Source organism: Plecotus auritus (genome assembly GCF_963455305.1).
Source record: "Plecotus auritus genome assembly, chromosome: 5".
Taxonomy (NCBI): Eukaryota; Metazoa; Chordata; class Mammalia; order Chiroptera; family Vespertilionidae; genus Plecotus; species Plecotus auritus.
The window spans coordinates 161,294,214-161,319,123 of NC_137776.1; the positions used below are offsets into that span (position 1 = coordinate 161,294,214).

General features: G+C 40.5%; 1 protein-coding gene across 2 annotated transcripts in view; it reads right to left on the reverse strand.

Moving 5' to 3' along the window:
- GRIN3A (glutamate ionotropic receptor NMDA type subunit 3A) overlaps positions 1-24,910 on the reverse strand; it is a 149,882-nt gene that overhangs the window by 53,904 nt on the left and 71,068 nt on the right. For both annotated transcript variants that reach the window (XM_080669905.1, XM_080669906.1), the window contains exon 3: positions 23,431-24,478. In XM_080669905.1, coding sequence (XP_080526031.1) covers positions 23,431-24,478 — 1,048 coding nt within the window. The remainder of the gene's footprint in view (positions 1-23,430; positions 24,479-24,910) is intronic.

Consider the following 24,910-nt stretch of genomic DNA (forward strand, 5'->3'; position numbering starts at 1 on the left):
ACTGAATCCAGAAACCTGAGAACTTGTATTATTAATCTCTAGTTTATACGGCCTTTGGGAAGGATTCTTTTTTCTTTGAGGAGCTATAGATAAGATAGACATTCCTCAAGGCTAATGGTCAGTTTAATCCAAACAGCTAGTGCCAGCTTAAAGAAAGCAGACAAAGAGCCTATATCCTTTGGGTTTTTAAAGAAGGTGTTTATCAGTTATAGCAACAGCAGCAAAAACAGCCACATTTGACCTGTGCTGTTTACAAAACTCATTCATGCATATTATTCCATTCACCAGGCACAAGCAGTCTGATAGTTACTGTGTTCTATTCATTAAAGGTAAAAAATGAGCTAGGGGGATTGACCAAGCTCCCTATAACAAACACATTCATCCTGTATCCCGTGGGGGTCAAATGCTTGGGCTCAATATCCAACAGTCTTGAGGGTGGCTGTAGGAGGACTGAGCCCTATTCCTTCTTCCCTTGCCCGCATTACCACATCTTCACACTCATCTCTGTTGCCTCACTGTCATCTTATTGCTTCCTTTGTTCATTCTACCTGGGTTAGAAGAGAGATGTCGAAGTTGGGGAGGCTGCGAAAATACGGAATTGAGGCTAGAGGAGACATTAGTAGCTGCAGATGCTGAAGACCACTTAGTCCATTCATTTATTTTTATAGATAACTAGAGGCCTGGTGCACAAAATTCATGCATGGGGGGTGGTGTCCCCTCAGCCCGGCCTGTATCAGGCCTAAACCAGCAGTCGGACATCCCTCTTGCAATCCAGGACTGCTGTCTCCTAATTACTCACCTGCCTGCCTGCCTGATGCCCCTAACTGCTCGCCTGCCTGCCTGATCGCCCCTAACCACTCTGCCTGCCTGCCTGATCGCCCCTAACTGCCTCTGCCTTGGACCCTGCTGCTGTGGCTTCATCCAGAAGGACATCTGGAATGACATCCGGAAGGTTGTTTGGCTGTCTGGTCTAATTAGCATATTATGCTTTTATTATTATAGATAATTCAGGGAGCTTCTATTTATTAAGTGCTTCCTATGTGTCAGGCATTGTGCAAAAACCTTAACGTGGATTATCTACTATGTCTCATAACAATCTATGAGGTATTTATTATCATCTCTAATTTTCACACAAGAAACTAAGGCTTGTGTTTAAATAACTCGCCCTAAATTACTCTGACAAAAGTCATATAGGAGGGCTCTGAACTTTGTCAAACTCCAGATTTAGGCCCACGATGAGAATGGTAAAGAAGGGACTTACTCAGATCACACAAATAATGCAAAGGTGAGCTTGAAAAACCCTCACTCAACCGCAGATCTAATTCTGTGGAATGTATAATCCCCTTCCTAAATGAATATGGCTGATAAAAATAATTGTTCTTTATTTTTTCTTTATAGTATGTTCTGTCCAACATTTCCCCATCTACTCTTTATGAAACCACAACTTTCCAGTTTTTATTTCCTTTCCCAAAAAGTAATTTCTTGAATTAAATTTGCTTAGCGGCATCCACAAAATGGCCCTGACGTACTCACTTAGTAGGCCTCTGAACGTTCTTGATATCTTTGTCTCATGCATAGTAATACAAAGGGAGGGCCCATGATCATGGTCTTTTTAGTGTCTGTCCCTTAGACACTACAGAGAGCAACTCAAAGAATTACAGACTTTCTACAGGGGAATTATCACTATTCTACTATCAATGTTCTATGTCTTTGTTTCCTCGTTTTGTTTTCCATGTAAGTCATTTTGTTTTGCTTCTTCTCTGGTCCTGGTCTCAATGTCTTGTTCCATTCATTTGGAGCAGCCTGTCCTCTTCAGTTCACCGAGACCTTTCCCATCGTCTTCCTCAACATCCCTTTCAAATCCCATTTCATGTTGACTGATCTTGTAGTGCTAAGTCCATTTCTCCCTTCTATGTCAAACTAGTTATTTCACTTCTGATATCACCAACACTAGGGATGCTTTCAAGTAAAGGCCCCCGGAATGATAATCATCACAATGGTGGTGATGATGACAATGTGGCCCACCATGTGCCAGGCATTGTTTAAATGCTCTAAACATATTACCTTTTTTAATTCTTACAATAATCTTATGAGGCAGATCCTATCATTACATACATTTTGTAGATGAGAATCCAGAGGCACAAAGCAACTAACTAACTGGTCTAAGCGTATGGAGCTAGTAAATGACAGAACTGAGCAGCCTGTGTGGCTCCATTGTTTATGTTCTTGACCACTACAGTACACAGTATAAACATTATTTGCTTTATCAGCTATTCCCTTAACTGCTGTGACACTGACTCAGGTCCCTCATCCACAAAATTGAAAGAGTTCAGCCATTGTACCCGCATCCCCACAGCCAATCAAGGGAGCTTAATTAGCTCCTAACGATCTGTTAATACTGGTGTCTATGATTTATTGTGCTGATGACATGCATGGCCCTGCACATTCATCATGTCATTTCAGACTTCCTGTGCCCCTATGAGGTAGGTTCTGTTAATAACTCCGTTCATGGATGGGGAAATGAAGCTCAGAGACATAAAATAATTCCCCCCAGTCTCTTCAACCCAGGCTGCTGGAGCCAGTTGTGATACACACCTACCAGCTGACTCTAGAATCCAACCACCTGTAAGGTATTGTCTTACTGGGATTTTCAAAGTTAACTATGATCATAATGCAATTATTTTAGAACCATGATCCCTCTGAAGATGTGAATACACTGTAAATAGCAGAGTTGGGGCCTGAACAGGTCGCTGAGTCTAGAACAGACACCTCTTATGGAAAAAGGGAGGATTCCTTTAAGCCCATGGCATCAGAATAACCCTTTTGTCTATATAATTGACTTACTATCCAACCAAAAACTTCAAGGTGAACAATGACCTGTGGCCCATGGAACCCAAACTTCTCACTTAGCTGCTGCCCCTCACCAGCAGTACTGTCCTCGCCGACTGAGCAGGCAGGAAGGCCCTTGCCTGAACTAGAGTCACTAATTATGGGCTGATTAAATGCAAATGGATGAAAATAGCTATAAATTGACCTCCAGTCTAGTGATGTAAGCTTTTTGCCCCAACACTACCCAATCCTTGTGGCTGAGAAACAAGTTTTAGTGCCAGTTTTTATTTAATTATATAACTCAGAGGAATTAAATATTGAAGCATGACCTGAGGAAGGTGGCTTTCATTCTGCGTAGGTTGGGTGCAAAAGTACAGTAGGAGGTTTAACCTAAAGGTCTGTAATCCCACTGCTTGGATCCCAGGAAGCCAGCCTCTTAGAGAAGGTACTAAAGAAAAACATCACAGGCCCAGCCGGCGTGGCTCAGTGGTTGAGCATTGACCTATGAACTGAGAGATCACAATTCCCACTTGGGGCACATGCTTGGGTTGCAGCCTCGATCCCTAGTGTGGGTCGTGCAGGAGGCAGCCAATCAATGATGTTTCTGTCTCTCTCTCTCTCCCTCTCTGAAATCAATAAAAATATATTTTAAAAAAGAATATACCATTTTCTTTAAAAAGAAAAAACATCACACAAACAGGAAGACAAACTACTGAATAACAGTGAAGAAGAGAAATCCTTTCCTCTTGCTTTATTTTTCTCTGAGGCTAGTTTTTGGGAGTGAGTTGGGCTGTAACTAATAATTTTATTTGCCAATGACTAGTCCACCTGCCTGTGCTGTGGAGTGCTCAGGGAATCAGTGATGGTGCCATGATGAGGGGACCTCAAAGAATCAAGCACCTACTCTGAATCAAGGCATCCAGGAAGAGGTGATGCCTCCGCCCCCTCCCCCAGGGCAGCCTGCCTGTAGCATTGTCCCAGCTTCTCCACTGGAGACCATCTCCCAGTTTACAGCTGAGCTGTGTGTTTGCTTATCTTTCCTTTCTGTTCAGCACATTTGCTCCTGTTAAATGAATCACAAGAGCAGCGCAACTGAAGTAGCATTTTGCTTTGTGAGCCAAGCATCGGAGGGCAGCAGTCAGCTGAGTTAAAAAGGCATTTTCTTTCTCCTTCTTTTGCAAATTTGAGAAAATTTTCATGCAGCAACAATAAAAAAACAACGCACAATGATTCATAAAGTTTGCAGTTGAGAAAAATGAGGACCAGCAAGATTAAGCAATTTGGCCATCCCCACGTTTCACATATTGGACTTGTGTGCTGCCTCTGGAACTTAACCTGCATGGAAGTTCTGATTCCACTATCTTGAGTAATCCTCACAGCAAACAAACCAGAAGCATAAAATGAGTTTATTATTCATACGCAGAAACTGGCTTGGTGCAAACTGGAAATACTCCTACAGTGTAGAGAAGGAAAAAGTGAAAGTTGACGCAGAACCCAAAAACTCATGACATTAATTAATTTACACTAAGTTTAAAAGCATGCTTTCTTTTTTATTTTAGTTTTTTAAGAAGTTAAATGTATCTCATTGGTATAAAAAAGTAACTGTAACTGGAAGCTATTTTTAAAATTTTATTTTTCAATTACAGTTTACATTCAATATTTTTTTATATTAGATTATTTTGTATTTTTTGATTATAGCCTGGAAAATGGACTAGCCTTGTGTGAGGCTAATGTTTTATCCAAGGAACTAATGTTTTGTCTAAATGTATGGCTAGCTGAAAGGCAAACCACACAGTGACACTCATCTCTTAGATTTCCATAATAACTTGGTCTATGTTTTTTCAGCTAAAGAACTTCAAAACACCTTCTATACATTTCCTCCCAATAATCCTGGGATGTCAAGATGAAGAAGTTGTTAAACTCATAGATAGAGAATAAACTGAGGGTGGCCAGATGGGAGGCGGTTTGGGAAACTGGGTGAAAAGGGGAAAGGATTAAGAAGTACAAATTGGTAGTTACAAAATAGTCATGTAAAATACAACATAAGGAATATAGCCAATAATATTGTAATAGCTATGTATGATGACAGGTGGTACTAGAATTATTGAGGGTACATACCACTTGTAAATTATATAAATGCCTAACAACTACGCTATACACCAGAAACTAATATAAAATAATATTGAATGTCCAGTGTAATTAAAAAATAAAAAGATGGAGGGATTGTGTTTTCCACTTATAGAGTAGGAAACCAAACTCTATCGAGATTAAGTGGGTGCAGTTGATTGATTGGGTTAATGGGTCCAATTCCTCCCTTTTTGATTTCCACCCTTTGCCATGTGACCTTGAGTGCCCTCCCTCTTAACTCTGGTCCTGGCCAGGTGACTTCCTTTTGTTACTCGAATGCTAGCCGACAAGATGTAAGCAGTTTGGGAAAAGAGCTTGCACATTTCTACGTGTACTATCACCATGGGAGGACGTGCCTGGATTAGCCTGCTGGGAGATGAGCCAGGTGGAGCAGAGCCATGTCAGCCCAGCAAGTATTGAAGCCAACAACCAGCTGACCCCCAATATAGTGAGCCCAGACTAGGTCAACTAAACCTGACAAGCATTTGAGCTACATAAATGCTTTTCGTTGTGTGCCACCAATGTCTGTGGCTGTTGGTTAAGTGATATTACTGTACTAACATGTAACGGATATAGTGGTAACAACTATAACTGAAAGCCCAGAAATTTAATGAAGACCTTCTGTCTCTGAGCCTAGTGCTCATGACATTTGACCCAATTTTCACAGGGTATTTATTACCTCTGCCTGGGGTTCCCATTTATGTTGGTCCTTCTTATTCTTCCTTTAAAATCCAGGTTGATACTGTCCTATCTCCTTTTAGAAGCATTCACTGATTTTCCCCAGAAAGAGATAACTATACTTATTGGTGCCACCTCTCCCCCTTGTACATATTTTTATTTAAAAAAATATTTTAATTGATTTCAGAGAGGAAGGGAGAGGGAGAGAGAGATAGAAACATCAATGATGAGAGAGAATCCTTGATCAGCTGCCTCTTGCACAGCCCCATTGGGGATTGAGCCCACAACTCGGGCATGTGCCCTGACCGGGAATCGAACTGTGACTTCCTGGTTCATTGAGCCACGCAGGCCAGGCCACATTTTTATTATTTCACTAATCACAGTGTGGTGCAGGTAACTGTTTATTGAATGTATTTCTAAAGGGAATATGAGTTGCTTTGAACTCTTTTAGAAACCATCAAAGAGCCTCATTAATATTTTTAGAACTATATTAATTTATAGAAAGAAGATCATGGAAGAAGAAATGACTGATTTCTTGCTGAAAGATTTCAAACATGTTTCTGATTTGGTCTTGTCTGCCACCTATGTGTTAGGATCTCTGGGTCAGGTAATAGGTTTAAGAACAAAGAACCCATAAATTCAGCACATATATATTATATATCCTCTGTATTACTTAATAATCCCTATGAATAACATAGAAAAGGTCTCCACCCCTGTGGAGAAAAACAACTAACAAAAGGCAAACCAGATAGTTATCAATAGTGATAAATTAAAGAAGAGGGGGAAAATGAGAAAAAAATAAAGAAAAAAAAAATGGGATGAGGAGATAGAAAGTCAGGTGAGGAGGCTGCTTTGACAGGGAGGCCAGGATCCTAACTGGGTACTTAACAGTGAACACACTTCCTTTCTTGGTTTTACTGCAGTGTTTTCATCTTAATCATACATTTTCTGAGGATGAAATTGTGTTCATTGTTCTTCATATCCTTCTGCAGACTCTAGGTACAGAGCATAACTTGCCGGCTGATTTATTATTCTGACAATGAGGGGCACGATACATTCAGAGAGAGAGAGAGAGAGAGAGAGAGAGAGAGAGAGAGAGAGAGAGAGAGAGAGAGAGAGAGTTGTTTTCCTTTCAGGTTTTAAAATGAATGCCACTTGCCTGGAGGGTTAGTATAAGTCTGTAAATTATACAAATGAATTTCATATTCCCTCGTAATACTTCTGGGCTTCTTCTGAGAATTCCCATTTAAAAATGGTCACAGGCTTCATTTTCAAGATGTATCTCAAAGCATAAATCCTGAATGCCATTATCGTTGGCTGTAATTCTTCCCGGAGAAGCCAAGGATGCATTTGGTCGTGGCCTATTGTTAGAAGTATGAGCAAAATAACTAGAGCGGATCCTCGGCCCTCATATTAGGTATTATCTGTCCTTCTTCATTCATCCTGTCATCGGTAACGCGGGGATTATGGTCATCTACAATTCTACAATAGATTGAACAAATAATTACAGAACACTGATACAGGCCACTCACTGTGCTCAGGTAATGTATACACATTATCGCATAATTGCCTAAGGGCAGGGCTAGAAGTGGGTATTTTTATTTTCATTTCTGTTTCTTAGGCGAGAATTGGATGCCTAAAGTTTCAGTACCTCGTCCAGGATCACAAAGCCCAGTCCTGTAGCAGAGACAAGACCAAACACAGGTTTTCTGATGTGAAACAAGACTCAGAGATCTTTCTTCTTTCCCAACTAATGTTTATCAAGTTCCAGCCTCTGTAGGAGGTTCTGAAAATAAAAAGATGATCGAGATGCTTTCCCTGTCATCCACGAACCTCAGAAGAAGACAGGGAGAAGAGGAAAAGAAGGCAAGAGGAGTGGTTTTGAGTATTCTATGTAGCAGTTTGTCTACTTAGGAGAGCAACTTCTGCACTGGATTCCCTGGGGAGCCAGAGAGCTGGAGGTTCTCACATCCTCCTCGCATGGAAGGCGCTGTCCCCTACTGGTGGAATCGACAGCCAAAGGGTTGACAAAGGATCCCAGGCAGTAAGCCCTGGGCAGTGCCCTGATTGGAGTTTTCATGCTTTCCCCCACCCCTTGGACCAGGGATACCTGGGACTTGGGCAGGCTAGTTAGCTTTTATATTTCCTTTCTTAAAGAATAAACAACAGAAATGTAATTCTCACGGTCTGGAGGTTGAAAGTTTGAGATCAGAGTGCCAGCATGGTGAAGTGAGGGCCACATTCCGGGTGCCTCACTTCTCATTGTATCTTCATGTGGCTGAAGGGGGCACTTCTATATTTTCCTTCAGTGCAAACTAGTCACTTGTTTTTTTATGAGGCATGGTTTTCTATCAGCATTTAGTTTTTTATCTATTCAAACTTTTCTCTAATATGCATAACTGTTGAAAGAAAGGCTGTAGAACAGCCATGAAGTATGCCTTTTAGGGGAAGGAACATTGCAGCTAATGTTGCAAGACAACTTCCATTATAATCCTGTTTTCACATCCTTGTGATATTTGGGGTGGGGGGAAGAAGAGTTTTTCTTTAAGCTAAATTTTTCCATGGTTTGACTCAGCCCAAGGTGATTTTAAAAAAATGTGCACAAATGTCTTCATTTCTTTTTGAGTTATTGTATTTGGAAAATGTTGTTCATTGTTACTCCAACTATTATTAATGCATAAAAATTCCAAGTATGAATGGGTATTAAAACTTCAGTCATTACATGCCACTTGTCCCAGGAATGACATCTGAGCAAGATTTTATATTTATAATTCCTGAAGGCTAGATTCTTTCTTTATATGACTATATGATAACACTTAATGCAAAAATGTTAAAAATATTTCATTATTTTGAGTTTCATTTGCACATAGCTTTGCAGAGAGGAAATAATTATTTGAGTAACTTTTACAATTTTTGAATTTTTGATAAACTCTAGAGCAGTGGTTCTCAACCTTTCTAATGCCGTGACCCTTTAATACAGTCCTCATGTTGTGGTGACCCCCAACCATAAAATTATTTTCGTTGCTACTTCATAACTGTAATTTTGCTACTGTTATGAATTGTAATGTAAATATCTGTGTTTTCCGATGGTCCTAGGCTCTACAGCAGCGGCATTAGAAAGGTTGAGAACCACTGCTCTAAAGTGACAAAATACATTTTAAAATAATTTCTATATTTCTGAACTATATTATTCAAGCTTTTAAATTTTTTTTAGCTTAGATCTGTTTTAAGTGTGTTTCTTATAACTGCCACATTATTGAGACTTTCTAAAAATGTCATTTTTAAAGTGAAATCTACTTTTGGGGAACAGAATTACTAATAAATATCAGAAAATAAAAAAAAGCAATTCTGTCTCTATCTGAGGATCTTTATTTAGAATGTGGGGCACATTTTTAAGTAAGTCTTTTTTCTATAAGTCTTTAATTGACTTTTCCTTTCCATCTATTATTGATGTACTTTGAAATTCTGAAACATAATCTTGTATCTATTTTTTATTTTATGTGTATGACTTTAGATCATTTTATTTATATTTAGCTCTGTTAAAACTCTACTGTCAGTGTACCTAGTAACTAAGGTGAGGAAATATTATGTCTATTCCAAAGTGTGATACAATGAAAATTGTATTATCACTGAAAATAATAATATAATTTAATTGTTTCAAATTATATTGAAATATTGTTGAGTGATGACTTGTGTGATCAGTTACTTTTTCTGGGCTTTTCCATTTGATGGCAACCTTTATATTCGCCCCCAGAATGAATGATATAATCATTAGGTAAATGTTTTATTTAATGTACTTAACTTCTTAGTCTCTTTTAGAATCTTGTACCTATAGTTTCATTCAACATAATATTTTATGATCTTATCTGATTTCATCATCCTTATTATGTATTCCTTAAATATTATCTCTATAGTCTTTGAACCTTATTCTTTTTTTGTGTGTGTGCCTGGAGATGAGGCATTTTATAGAAAACTAGAGGCCCGGTGCACGAAATTCGTGCATGGGGCTGGGGGGTGTCCCTCAGCCCAGCCTGCACCCTCTCCAATATGGAACTGCTGGCTCCCAACTTCTTGCCTGCCTTCCTTCCTGATTGCCCCTAACTACTTCAGCCTACCAGCCTGATCGCCCCCTAACCACTCCCCTGCCAGCCTGATTGATGCCTAACTGCTCCCTTGCCAGCCTGATTGCCCCTAACTGCCCTCCCCTGCAGGCCTGGTCACCCCTAACTGCCCTCCCCTGCAGGCCTGGTCCCCCTCAACTGCCCTCCCCTGCAGGCCTGGTCCCACCCCAACTGCTCTCCCCCTGCAGGCCTGGGTCCCCCCCAACTGCCCTCCCCTGCAGGCCCAGTCGCCCCCAACTTCCCTCCTCTGCTGGCCTGGTCAACCCTAACTGCCCTCCCCTGCAGGCTTGATCACCCCCAACTGCCCTCCCCTGCTGGCCTGATCGCCCACAACTGCCCTCCCTTGCAGGCCTGGGTCTCTCCCAACTGCTCTCCCCTGCTGGCCATCTTATGGTGACCATCTTGTGTCCACATGGGGGCAGAATCTTTGACCACATAGGGGCAGCCATCTTGTGTGTTGGAGTGACAGTCAATTTACATATTACTCTTTTATTAGATAGGATAGAGGCCTGGTGCATGGGTGGGGGCCAGCTGGTTTGCCATGAAGGGTGTCCTGGATCAGGGTGGAGGTTCCCTTGGGGCATGGGGCGGCCTGGGCGAGTGGCCTGTGGTGGTTTGCAGGCCAGCCATGCCCCTGGGCGACCCAAGCAGAGGCCCTGATATCTGGGATTTATTTATCTTCTATAATTGAAACTTTGTAGCCTTGAGCAGAGCCAAGCCTCCTGCTTGCTCCATGGTGGCAGCCATTTTTGTTGGGATTTATCTATCTTCTATAATTGAAACTTTGTAGCCTTGAGCAGAGCCAAGCCTCCTGCTTGCTTCATGGCGGCAGCCATTTTTGTTGGGATTTATCTATCTTCTATAATTGAAACTTTGTAGCCTTGAGTGGAGGCCTGGGCCCGCCAGGGTGTGCGGAAAGCTTGGCTTCCTCCATTGCCGGGGAAACCCAAGCCTCCTGCTCACTCCGTGGCCGCAGCCATCTTGGTTGGGTTAATTTGCATACTCACTCCTGATTGGCTGGTGGGCGTGGCTTGTGGGTATAACGGAGTGATGGTTAATTTGCATATTACTCTTTTATTAGATAGGATGGCTTGGTGTTTTCTCATTTAGAATTCTGGTCTGGTACACACACATGTACATATATACATCCATACATGCACATAAAATGTACACATACTAGAGGCCCAGTGCATAAATTCACGCACGGGTGGGGTCACTCGGCCTGGCCAGTGATCGAGGTGATCGAGTGGGCTGGAAGGAGGGGCCATGGGAGGTTGGCCTGTCGGGTAGGAACCGTGGGAGATGGGCCAGCCCACCCTGCTTGGGGCCAATTGGGGCTGACATGCAGGGGGGAAGGACCGTGGGATGTTGGCCAGCCACGGGAGGTTGGCTATGGGAGCGCACTGACCACCAGGGGCAGCTCTTGCATTGAGCATCTGTCCTCTTGTGGTCAGTGTGCATCATAGCTACTAGTCGTTTGGTTGCTTAGTCTTTTTTGTACAGTAGGTCCTTGGGTTATGTTGGAGATCCGTTCCTATGGTGCGACATATGCGATTTTTGCTGTAAGTCGGAACCCACCTACATAAGCACCTACGTCACTCACATGGAGCACATACACAGCAGTAATGAAGTGAAACAGTAAAAACAATTTAAAAGAAAGATAACAATTCCTGACCTTTACTTGTGGTAAATAAATAATAAAAAACATAAAGCACATACGTACATACGTCAAAATGACGGAACTTTATTTTTTTATAAATACTGTAAATGGGAGATGGTGATGTAACCACGAAATGACGTACATCAAGTCCGATGTAACCCGAGGACTGCCTGTATATACAGATTATATATTGTGCTATATACACATACATTATATGCATATATTATACACAATATATTATGATATATATATGCTATGCTATATATACTATATGCATATGTTATAATGAGAAATATATATCACATATACATATGAAATATACATATATGTATGTGTACATATATGTGTGTATATACGTATGTGCATATATATTTCTTGTTAATGCTTAGGTTACAATATTTTTTGATCCCTGGTTTTTCCTCTAGCATATCCCTATAGCAGTTCCATCATTTGAGGGAGGTTAGATCTCTGTGTTCTGCTTTCAAGGTCTCTTTTTTCTCTCTCTCTCATTATCTGTTTGGTAAGAATGAGCTTTCGCCTCCTCTTCTCCCTCATAGTTCTGATTCACCCTTCAGAGTTCAGCTCTAGGACTACTTCTTCAAGGAGGCCTTCTCTGGTTGTGCCTCCCACCCCCAAGCTGGTCAGCTTCCTGTTAACACATTGGTAAAGTTCATCATCTAAACCCTTATCACAAAGTTACGGTCATGTAATGTCTAATTCCCCCACTAAAATGAAACCTCTCTGAGGACAGGGTTAGGGATCTGACTTGTCTGTTGTTGTAACAGCAGCCCTAATCTTAATGGTAGGTATATGGCGACTTACAAATATTTATAGCATAGATGGGTAAATGAATTGCCCGTCTGCCATTTTCATTAAAAACATAATTTGTATATTTAAAGTCATTTATCAAAATGACTAGGCATTTAATATAGTTTTTCCTATAATTGACATAAAGGACAGGATAGTAACGGCACTCAATGGTTGAAAGCATTTCAACAACTTTTGCCCACGGGGAGCTATAATTTCACCTTATGATATCATAAACCACTCAAGGATTTCATGTAGTTATCAGAACCTCAGGCTAAAATTATAACCCTGAAAGCCCTTGCTGCCTATTAGTCATGTGGCATATGACACAAAGTAAAATATATTCTGTATTTTTGGACTTGAGTTTGCCTCTCAGGATACTAGCTGCTTCAATTTATATTTGACCTGCAAAATATTCAGCTCCCTGGAAGGTTAAACCATCTAAAAACCTAAGGTAATTCACAAGTTCTAGGTGTGCACAGAGCAATAATTAAATGAACACATTATGAATTTCTTATTTGTTCTGATAATTATTTTCTCAAGTTACCTCCCTGAAGTGCTGAGCAAAGCTTTGGGAGTCATGAGCATTCTTACCTTTGAACGCCCAGTCATTTCTTTAGTATAGTTTAACATGAGGAAGCACTTTGCATTGAAATTGGGATGGATCTGAAATTAGAAAGCTTGAACTTTGGCAAAGTCACTTAACTTCTCTGAGCCTCAGTCTCCTCTCCTGTGAAATATGCTTTCTGCCAACAGATGTAGAGGATAAACTGGGGTGCTGGACTGAAAGGGTGTGGGAAGTAATTGGAGTGCTTTACAAATGGCTTGTGACACTATGAAGATAAATTGCTTCTTTTTCTTAGTGTTTGAAGTACCTGGAAGGGCATATTCTTGCTGGAACACTCTGAGTCTCACTTCTTCACGCCATACTCAGACATATACTGTGTGTGTACAAATGCCAGTGTCACAGCCTCAGCAGCAGTCTCTGCCCTTGAATCAGCTTTGTGTGTGAGCAGCTTTCTCAGACTAAGTTCAAGGGTCAAGAAAGGGCTGGTTGGCATAAATGAGGCTGTGGAGGACATTCTTACTGTATGTGCAAATAAAACATTGAATAGAAAATAATTTACAGTCAGATGTTGTTGAGTATGAAACCTGTCTCTACCATTGATTAGCTATATGGCCTTGAATAAGTTACATAAATTCTTTAAGCCCTATTTCCTTATGTGTATGAATGCAGTAAGGTTTACATGAGAAAAATCCATATGAAGCAGTTAGCATAGTCTTCAAACATAGAAAGTATCCAATAAATGCTATTATTATTATTTATTGACATTGATATTTCCAGTTCCTGTTAATGAAATTATATCTATATTTTTATTGTGAAGTTATGAAGTTCATGCAGGACCTTCAGGATGTTGATTGATCATCATTTTAAACACATAAACTATAGGAGATGTCCATATTTATATTCTCCATTCATTTACATTCTTATTTGTCAATAGATTCACCTCCATTAATTCTGTCTTCAGATCTTATGTGGAGGGAAAAATCTCTAGCTCAAACATAATTTAAAAATATTTTTATTTATTCCTGAGAGGAAGGGAGAGAGAGACAGAAACATCAATGATAAAAGAGAATCATTGATTGGTTGCCTTCTGTATGCCCCACACTGGGAATCGAGCCTGCAATCTGTGCATGTGCCCTGACTGGGAATCAAAACCTGACCTTCTGGTTCACAGGTCAATGCTCAACCACTGAGCCCGCTGGCCAGGCTAGTTCAAATATAATTTAAGGAAACATTGATAGATTGTGTTTGGGTTAGCATTGTTAAAATTTTTGGGCATTTGGCATTTTTTAGGCATCAGCTTCCTGATAAAATGCCAAGGTAAGTGCATTTCTTAAGTTTGAAAAATATTAATGGGATTCTGACAAAATGTCTTCCTGAACTTAAGTTATAAATAACTCTATCTATCATCTATCTATCTATCTATCTATCTATCTATCTATCTAATCTATCTATCTATGTAACCGGCTAGAGCAGGGTTGGATGCAGAACCAATCAGGAGAACTGAGCCCTTAATGGCCAAATTTCCCAGACTGAGTTAATAATAAGAGCTGAACTCAGAGTTCAGTTTCCTGACTTGCCAATGGATACACTGTTGGTTAGATCATGCTAGCTCCTGATCTGATTAAGGATCAAAGTGTGAAGTTGAGGCTCAATCATAAAAATCCAACATTCACCTTAAATCATACTGTGTGTGGAGCTAAAATATGTATTTTAGACATAAAAAGAGCCCCTTTGGGGGTTGTTTTCAACTTCTTCAGACACACGTAGATATTTATTGAGCATTAAAATGAGATTCTTCATGGGGCAAATCATCAAACCTAAACTGCATCATATTTCTATCTGTCCAACACCAGTACTTTTTTGTCCTTTGTATATCAGTACATCACCCCCTACTGGGGCTCTCTTTCTATTTGTTCCATAGCATACAGTGTAAGGATGGTTTTGAATGGTATGAATGGGTGTGAGGCCAAGCAGAGATGACCAAGATGAGTCCAGAATGATAGAGGTAGAGGGTGGGGCACCACTCACTTGAGGTTGGAGGGTATAGCCAGGTGATTTCACCTTATGTACAAGAGTGGACTGGAGTAACTTAGTTCTCCCAGATTATAAATGTGTGAGTCCATTAACCTGCATTAACTTCTAAAATAATATAAATGTATGTGAACATACAGTTCATAGACATGTATATGGATAATTGTTTATAATTACACTAGAGGCCCGGTGCATGAAAATCCATGCACTGGAGGGGGGGGTCCCTCAGCCCGGCCTGCCCCTTCTCACAGTCCGGGAGCCCTCAGGGGCGGGAGGCGGCCCGGAGATCAGGGCAAGGCGATGCCCCATCACACCTCTGCTGCTGCCACTGCCGGCAGCACAAGCCTCAGCTGGCCCTGGTTACCTGAGCCTCAGGCGGCCCTGGGCAGCCGCCATCTGAGGCTTGCCTTGCACCTTGGGCCAGCCCTGGATGGCTGGGAAGCCGCCATCTGAGGCTTGCCTTGCACCTTGGGCCAGCCCTGGGTGGCTGGGAAGCCGACATCTGAGGCTTGCCTGCGCCTCGGGCCGGCCCTGGGTGGCTGGGGGGCTGAGGGGACTGGGGGACTCTGGAGGCAGGTGTGCGGAGTGGCCGGGTCTAGGTGCCTGCCGCCACGTGCCTGCTTCCCCGGCTGGGCTGAGGGGAACTAGGCGCTGCCATCTTGTGGCTGTGGGCGCTGCCATCTTTGAGGGCATGGCAGTCAATTAGCATATTTCCTCCTTATTGGCTGTGGGCACCACCATCTTTGAGGGTGGGGCAGTCAATTAGCATATTCCCTCCTTATTGGCTGTGGGCGCCACCATCTTTGAGGGCGTGGCAGTCAATTAGCATATTCCCTCCTTATTGGCTGTGGGCGCCACCATCTTTGAGGGCGTGACAGTCAATTAGCATATTCCCTCCTTATTGGCTGTGGGCCCTGCCATCTTTGTGACGGTGTGAGGGTCTATTAGCATATTCCCTCTTTATTAGATAGGGTATGATATATGTGACTATTTAAAGATATCTATGACATATTCATTGATATAGAAAGTATGTGTATGAAGAGAGTGCTCGCTAAGCAGGTTAATAATGTAAACAAAATTATAAGTCTATTTCCCCCTATTTTATGAGAAAGTTTTGAAAAAATTTGGCATATTCTGTTTGTATTCAAATGAAGGAAGTGAACTTAGACATTCATTAAAGCAAATATAGCAGGGTGTCTAATTGAAAACGCTTTGCCGCAGTTAGTATGAATTAGTGTATCTATTCGAAAGTAATAAAGCTGCAGTTATTTTAAAATTTCTATGAAGAACCATCTCAAAATTATTTTGCATGTAGATGAGGAAATAAACAGATCACATGCTCATTTGTTCAGTTTTCCATTTATCAACCTGAATTAGCTAAGTCCTGATGGTTTTCCTAAAGTTCCTTGAAGAACATTGAGGAAGGGAAGGGAAATACACATTTTTCAACTCCTAATAAGTGTCGCCTACTGTGTGTCTCATCCTTTCTGAATCACTAAACGGTCTGACCTATCTACATAATCTGCCACTGGGGACCAAGAACCACCCAGGCTGGGCAGTATCATCTGTGTCACACTCCCATTCAAGGACACTGCACCTCTGACCCTTGGCTCAGAGATGGGCATCGTGGTCTTAGGTTTTCTTTGCTTTAATAATCTGATTATATCAATCTCAAGGCTCAAGTACTCCTGGTCAGTCTTGGATGTAATTTGGAACTCACGTGGGTACTCACTCCAATTTCAAGTGAGCGTGCTCCTCCCCTACCTCTATCCTACTGGACACCTCTGCTTGGCCTCATGGCCACGTCCATTATTTACCCAACACTTACCTAAATGAGTGGTTGCTGCATGCTTAGACTCTAGGGATACAGGTGAATAAGATGGATCTGGTCTCCACCTTTGTGAAGTTTATAATTAAATGGTGAACGGAATCAGAACTTTAGTTAGATCTTTAACATCCATTACCTACTGGAATACTGTCAAATTAAGACACAGGGGCCATGGGCAAGTAGTTTGCTAAATTTCACGCAACTAAACTCTGATTGAGGCATACATTAAACGTAGATCTGTCCAACACAGAGACTTTGCCCTTTGTATCATAGCACAGTACCCCTTACTGGAGTTTTCCTTCTATTTGTTCGATAGCATCTAGTATGAGAATGGTTATGAAAGGTCTTATCCAAAGCATTGGTTTCGAAGTTATCCCTGCAGAAGGTTCTACCCCTATTCCAATGATGCTGCAATTTTTTATCCATTTATTACAGAATATTTACTGTTCACCCAACACTGTGTAGATCTAGGGATGAGCGAAACACAGGGGGACAATTACCTAGTAAACAAAGAGATACCATGACAATTTCAGATTGTGTTAAGTCCTGTGAAAGAAATAAACTGGGTGGGAATGAAAATTTGCTTCAGAAAGTAACTGTGGAAAGCACAGCATCTTTAAGATGAAAACATTTCACTGTGGGAGTGCTCTTCATTGAGGAACTCATCTTCCTGGAGCTGAAAGGCTGCGGACAACGGCAGTACATGTGGAGCAAACACTGCTTTTGGGACTATTGTCTTTTTTAAAAAATATATATATATTTTATTGATTTTTTACAGAGAGGAAGGGAAAGGGATAGAGAGTTAGAAACATCGATGAGAGAGAAACATCGATCAGCTGCTTCCTGCACACCTCCTGCTGGGGATGTGCCCGCAACCAAGGTACATGCCCTTGACAGAATCGAACCTGGGACCTTTCAGTCCGCAGGCCGATGCTCTATCCACTGAGAAAACTGGTTAGGGCTGTCTTATGTCTCAAATATTCTCATTCTTACTTGGCTTATCATGTACTTTCTCATTACATAAATGATATATGGCCCATTGCAGAAATCATGGAGTAGAAACAATAAATATTTCCTATAATTACAGTGCTTGGATGTTGCTGCTGTTAACATTGTGCTATATTTCCTTCTAGTCACTTCTCTTTACTAGTATAGCACATGCATATGCATATTGCAAAACTGGAAATATAGATATGTTTTTATATCCTAACTTTATATTTAACATGATATTTTGATTTTTTGACATTTAAAAACTCTTCCAAATAACCTCTACTGGCTACATTTTTATAACACATAGGAGGAATATTACAATGTATTAATTGTGCTACTGTTGGACATTTACCTGGTTTTCAAGTTTTTGCTATTTTGAGTAAGACAGTAGTGAATCTGCAATAAATCGTTGTTCATATATTATTTCCTTTGGACAGATTCCTAGAAGTGAAAGTCAAGGCGGAGAGGGCATGACCCCTTTTAAGGCTCTTGATACAAATTGCCAAATTGATTTATGAAATTATCGTGCCAACTTACCCTCCCAACAGCAGTGTATGCTGGTGCCAGTCTTACGTGCTTCCAGCAAGACTGAGAACCAGCACTTAAAGATTCCTAATCTGATAGGTCTAAATAACATTTCAGCCCTAGCTGGTTTAGGTCAGTGGATAGAGCACTGGCCCATGGACTGAAGGGTACTGGTTTTGATTTCAGTCAAGGGCATATATCACAGAGATCATAGTGTGGGAGGCAACCAATCAATCAATGTTTCTCTCTCTCCCCCTCTCCCCTCCATGCTCTCTAAAAATCAATGGAAAAATATCTTCAAGTGAGGATTAACAAAATAAAAAATAAAAAGGAAAAAAAAATAGTATCATTTCATTACTGTTTCAGTTAGAATTTCTTTGATTACAAGTAAGATTTAACATTTTTATATTTCTCAGTCAATTTTATTTCTTTTTCTGGATTGCTGTTAATATTCTTTATTATTTGATTTGAACACGACTTAATGTATATCTTGCTCTCTTCCTAAAAGGATTTAAAGTAGCTTTAAGGTCACAAAATGCAGAATAGCATAAATTAAAATAGGATGAAGTAGAAAGGAAACAACACGAAGCCAGGAATCATGCTTAAATGCATACACCAATGACAATAAATCTGCTCTTAGTAGGCGAGAAATTTGCCTCCAAGCTTTCCAGATGTTAGCCTACAAAGAGAATCTTGCCATTTACCAAGTTCACATTGACAAGAAGGAAGAGAATGAAAGAGCGAGAACTAACTGTTCAGGATAAATATAATTAATATTGGTATTAAAATCTGATAAGACTTTATACACACACACACATATATATATTATTGATTTCAGAGAGGAAGGGAGAGAAACATCAATGATGAGAGAGAACCATGGATCAGCTGCCTCCTGTACACCGCCCACTGGGGATTGAGCCCACAACTCGGGCATGTGCCCCTGACTGGAATCGAACCCGGGACCCCGCCTCTCTGCAGGCTGACACTCTATACACTGAGCCAAACCAGTCAGGGCTCTGACAAGACTTTTAACTATTTTTGTTATTTTGCGTTTTTTGTATAAGTTGCTTCACTTGGATAAATTTCCATGACTACTTAATGGAGAGCGTATATTATATTAATGTGATTTACAAGAGTGTCTGGCATATGGGAGTGGTCAATGACTATTAGCTTCTCTGTTAGTTTTGCTAGTATTAAGTTTTTAATGTCAAATCCCTCGAATCTGTTTTTATATTAATGTTAATATATTATTTTTAGGAGATTAAGCAACAAACAAGAAAAGTCCTTTGGGATTTTGATTGGATTTGCTTTAGAGCTATTAAACTAAGAGAAAATTTGACATCTTTCAATATTCAGTCTTCCAATTTGGTAACATGGCAACTTACTTGTTTGCTTATTATTAAAACAGCTTTATTGAGATATTACTCACATATCATACAACTTACCCATTTAAAGTGTATAACTCAATGGTTTTTAGTATGTTGACAAAATGTGTGCCACCATCAGCACATTCAATTTTTTTATCCAAATCATCTTTTATGTTTCTATGTTACAGATTGCTTTAATGCAATTCCTATAGGGGATGCTTTTCTGATCTAGTATGAATTCTTGTTGCCAAAGTGAGTGGAACGTTTCCCCCATTATGTTTTCGATCTGGAAGTACATGGAGCTCATGGGAAATGCACCTATCCTCAGACTATAGCATTGCTTGGATTTTTCTTCTTTTGAGAAATTTTCTCTCTAGAACGTCTGATGATCAAAATCCATTTGTTCCCTTTTCCTGGTTTTCAATCTCTTAGCTCATGATGGGGTGGTAACAACTGCACCCCTCTCCCTCCAGTTTAGGGGCTTCTGCATATGCTGAAATTATGCAGAAATAATGTAGAAATATTATCACATTGTGTTAAATTGTGTAGCTAGCATGCTAAACAGTCACCCTGAGATGCTCTTCTCCTAATACCCTCAACTCCCGTGAACTCCTTTACATCCTTCAGATCTCAGCTAGATTTACTTTCCAAGGGGAAAGGATCTGGCGGGGGTGGGGATCGGGGGGGGGGGCTTCTCTGATTCTCTGGTAGATCAGGTCTCCTGTAAGGCTCTCTGATTCTGTTGTAATTTGCCTTAACTTACTTTGTAAGTTATCACGGTTTAATTTATTAGCTGGTTTATGGGCTCCCCTGATAAATGTCTTTCCTTCCCATTAAACTCCAGGTTGCAAGGACAATATCTGTTTTGCTCACTATTTAATACCCAGCCACCTAGCATGGTGCTTGGAACAAAAGTTGCTGTGATTGGATGAATTAAAGAAAGAATGAATGGTTTGGAGTAGTTCAGTTTTCCTTCCTCTCACCTCAAACTGTTTTCAGTGTCTTGCTTGCCTTGGAGTTCTGGCATCCCTCCCTTCTTCAAGGCCAGCTTTTATTATATGAACGCATATGTTTTATGAAGCAGCCACATGCTGCTTTATGAAGATCAATAAAGGTGGTCTTTATTGTTTGGGGAAATGCTTTATCCCTGCTAGAGCTATGCGAATGTCCTTTACTTTAATATTTCTGGTTAAAGTTTGCTCTTGCCTTCTCAGTGGGTCTATTTAACTTTAAATATTTACTTGAATGTTCACTAGGACTGTTTTTCCAAAGCAGTTCCATAATTTGTCTGTACAAAAATGACACTAGCTTCCTATTCTCTCTAAGGAGATGACACTTTTTTAAAATATATTAGAGAATAGGGCTAAAGGGGGCATTTTATGTGAGAATCTGGAAAAGAAGAACTAGAAAGTTTATTAAAATCAGCAGATAGCTCATTTCAGATGCTCACATATCCTTTCAGCTGGGCCACTTCAACTCCAAGAGCAGAGGTATAAGATTTATTTTTCAATGTACTTCACAATTTATGAAGTGATATTTCTCATCTTGTCTTATATCTCAGCACACTGGATGTCAATGGCTGGAAGGTTCTAAGAATGCCCAGGTCTATACCTTAGACCAGTGGTCGGCAAACTGCAGCTCACAAGCCACATGCAGCTCACAAGCTGCGGTTTGCCGCTCCGTTGACTAATGAGTTTGCCGACGACTGGGATGGGGCTTAATCACAAGGAAAACAATAGCCTGTAATTATTGGAATCGGGAGTCTAGGTCAGTGGTCGGCAAACTCATTATTCAACAGAGCGGCAAATGGCGGCTCGCGAGCCGCTGTTTGCCGACCACTGCCTTAGATCATAGACCCAGGTGAAGACCTTGTTGGATAAAAAATAATACTGAAATGTTTATCACCTGTCCATTATCTCACAATGCTAAGAAAAAATGACTTTGGATGATGGGCCAATGGTGTTTGTTTCCATCTGTCTACTTTACTCTGTTTTCTGCATTGCCTATAATGAATAGTGCTAGTTCTATGCCAGAGAAATATCCATATAATCTCTTAAATATGTCACTCAGAGATTCTTTCATGGTCTCATGCTTCAAGAGCCCACCTGCCTTGAAGCATGGAACTTGCTTCCCAGAAGAGACATGGTGGGGGGCCATGGTCAGGAGTCATGAGAAGCTACATGTATTACTTTTCGTGTAAAATAAATTATTCTGGCAAATAGTTAGGTGAGGATAGAACCATCCTCTTGAATTTCATTTGTGCAGCAGGCCAGTCCCTCTCCCTTGGGGTTCTCTGTAAGAGCAGCCAGAAAAAAAGGTTATTTCTTCCCTATGACCCTGCCAGAAAAAAAAAAAAGAAGATTCCAGCCTGCCTTGGCTACTGCAACATGTAGTGAATCACAAATTGTTCTGTCCTGCTCAGCCTTTTGCTTTTCATTTTATTTCTGATGCAAATTAGTTGGTTGAAGCAAATGAATCTCAATGCTGAAATGGTGATGAAATGTTCACATTCTTAACTCTTAACAGTTTTTTTTTAATTGTGTTAAATGTGTAGCTAGCATGCTAAACAGTCATGATCAATAAGAAAAATGGAGCTAGTACATTCATTGAAAGTTATCTGATATTGTGATTACAGATACTTAAGCAGCCAGGACTCAATTCACCGATGAACTGTGTATAAATCCAAATCACAAATCCTACTTTTTAAGTCAAGTATTGCTTAGTCAAATAATCTGGGTGTCTTTATATGAAAAAAAAAGGGGGTAAATGAGACTTTAACATATAAACAACACTAGGAAAAATATATACATTTTTGAGAACCTTAGCAGAAATTAATTTATTATCTCAAATTAAATGTGGTTACATTTAGGCCTGTCTCACTGCATGAAGAAATTGCTAGTTATAACAGAAAGTTGACCTTGTTCAGTTTTACTCACTCTGTCTTGTGGGTTGGGTTAGACTTATAAGTTCACCTTTCTATTGTGGTGGAGTGGGGAATGGAATGATTGTTTCTTTTGCTTACAAACTTGTTTTACTGCTATGTGTGGTTTATCTGTATGATTGTATTTTTAATCCCCTAAAATCATTGCTTTATATTTCTCCTGCATAGCATCCTGACTTCATTTTGGCAATCTTTGGTTCTGAATTGTGAAACTTACCACTGCTTTACCATTTCATCTGAACTCTACCCTCCTCCTTCCTTCTACCTTTAAGGTCAACTATCTAGAATATAAAAGGCAGCCTATATTAGATACAATTTTCTTAAATGTCCTTGGGCAATTGTAATGTAACTGTTGGTGACCTACCCCCAACCCAAGGTGACCAGTTCCACAGCTTTCTGTATTCTATAAGGACACCCTGTTCTTAGCTAATCTTGCCACCTCAGTTAGTTCAGTATTCCTTCTTATACACCCACTGAGCTCCCTAGCATTTGGTGTTGGGAGCTTATGATAAAATGTTAGTTCTTAACATTTTACTATTTTTAATGGTGACAAAAAGATGCTTTACTATTTAAAATATAAATTATACCATTTATTTCCATTAATTCTCAAGAGAAATAATCTGTTTTTGAAATCTGTTTTGGGTGAATATGCTTTGTAAGATTATTTCCAGATAGCCATTCTGTCAGTCAAACAACACAGGGAAAAACTGTGCTAATAGATGTTTCTACCAGAAAGACTTTCTCTAGAATAAATGCCCCCTGAAACTCTTCACTCTTTTTGTTTCATTTAATACAATAATAAATACATAATTCAACAATGCAACACATTTTTGGACTAGTCTACAGACAGCTGAGGGAATATTTTGTGTTCGATGAAAGAACATAGACAAACTACAGCATAAGACACAATATATGGAGTTATAATGGATGATAAAGAGAGCTAAAAAGGAAGCATTACCTTAGGGTCATGTATCCCGGAAAGCTCTTCATAGATCTTCTCACCTACCATGACAGCAGCCAAGTTTGCCGTGTATGTAGAAAGGCAAAACATACAGAAAATGGCCCAAAGGTTCATTAGAAACCTTCCAGTCCAGCATTTTGGGGGTTTGATGGCTGCTGTTCTACCAAACAAGAGGGCATAGCAGACATTCAAGGCTGAAGAGAAAGAGAAGACTTTACTCCTATTCCGCCCCTTGGGAGTCATACCAAAGGGGCTCTTCCATTCATATAGAGTGAGGAAGATGGCAGTGATGTGCAGAGCCACAAAAATCCCTAGCCACAACGTCCAGTGAAGTGGCCACATGAAGGCTCCAATGGGAGCTGCTGTGTCTCGGGTCCTCACTAAGATGCCCAAGCTGGTGGAGAAGAAAGGACTGGTGAAGTCTATCACCTGACTTCGTGCAGTATTGATGCTGAAGGAAGTGATTGCCATGTGGGCTGAACCACTCAGGAGATCACCCACTAGTCCAGTCCAGTGCCCATTTTTCCAGGCTCCATATTTTCCATCTCCAACGATATAGAGGTCAAAGTCAAAGTTCATGTCTTCTGCTAGCTTTTCCAGCAGATCAATGCAATATCCATAGCAGCACTTCTTGAGTTTGATGGACACTGTATCATTACTGCTATGGAGGCTACTAAAAAGGCTGTCCAATATGGAAGAGTCATTAGTCATGGGGTCAAGGCAGAGTTGGCCAGCAGGGCACAAGCCTTCATCATCTACCTCCCGTGTGAAGACAAACGGATGCTCGACCAGGGTAACCACTCTCAGGTGTAGCTTACTTGGGTTTTGGAAGTGGGTTTTATGCCTCTGGGCCTGCTCTGGCCAAATTCCATAGTCCATGACAACCTTTCCCCCCTGCCAGCTGCCCAAGCGGGTCCACATTGGCTTTCCCATGGGGTCATGTTGCAGATTCCAGATGAAAAAGTTGTTTTCTGAGCTGATGATAGAGGAACCTTTTACTTTGATGGAACCACTGAGGCCTCTGAAAGTGGTGTTGGCTAGAAACCTGGGAAAGAGGAACAAAAGCAAAAAGAAAGAGAGAGGTGAAGCCAAAGACAGAGAGCTATGCTCATTTTTACTTATTTATCTTAGTAAAAAGAAACTCTGATCTTTTAAAAAAAGGCATTGCCTATACTTCAGGAATGAGTAATCTGGACTATTTCTAGGAGAAGAGTCCTATCTTATTGAACCAATGAGCTCCTACCCTCACACCCTGGCTAGATGCTTAGCTCTTGGTCTTACTCCAAATTTCTTTATTCCTAGATAAGGGAGGTGTTAACTGTTTTTTGTTGTAAACTGGTAATTATATATTTTCCAAACTGTGGAGTTTCTCAACATCTTTAACATGTCTCGTTTCTTCTGGTCACTACATTTGATTGCAACTAATTCAGCTCAATAAATATTTTTTTGGTGCAAGAAGTAAGTTTTGGTAAATATA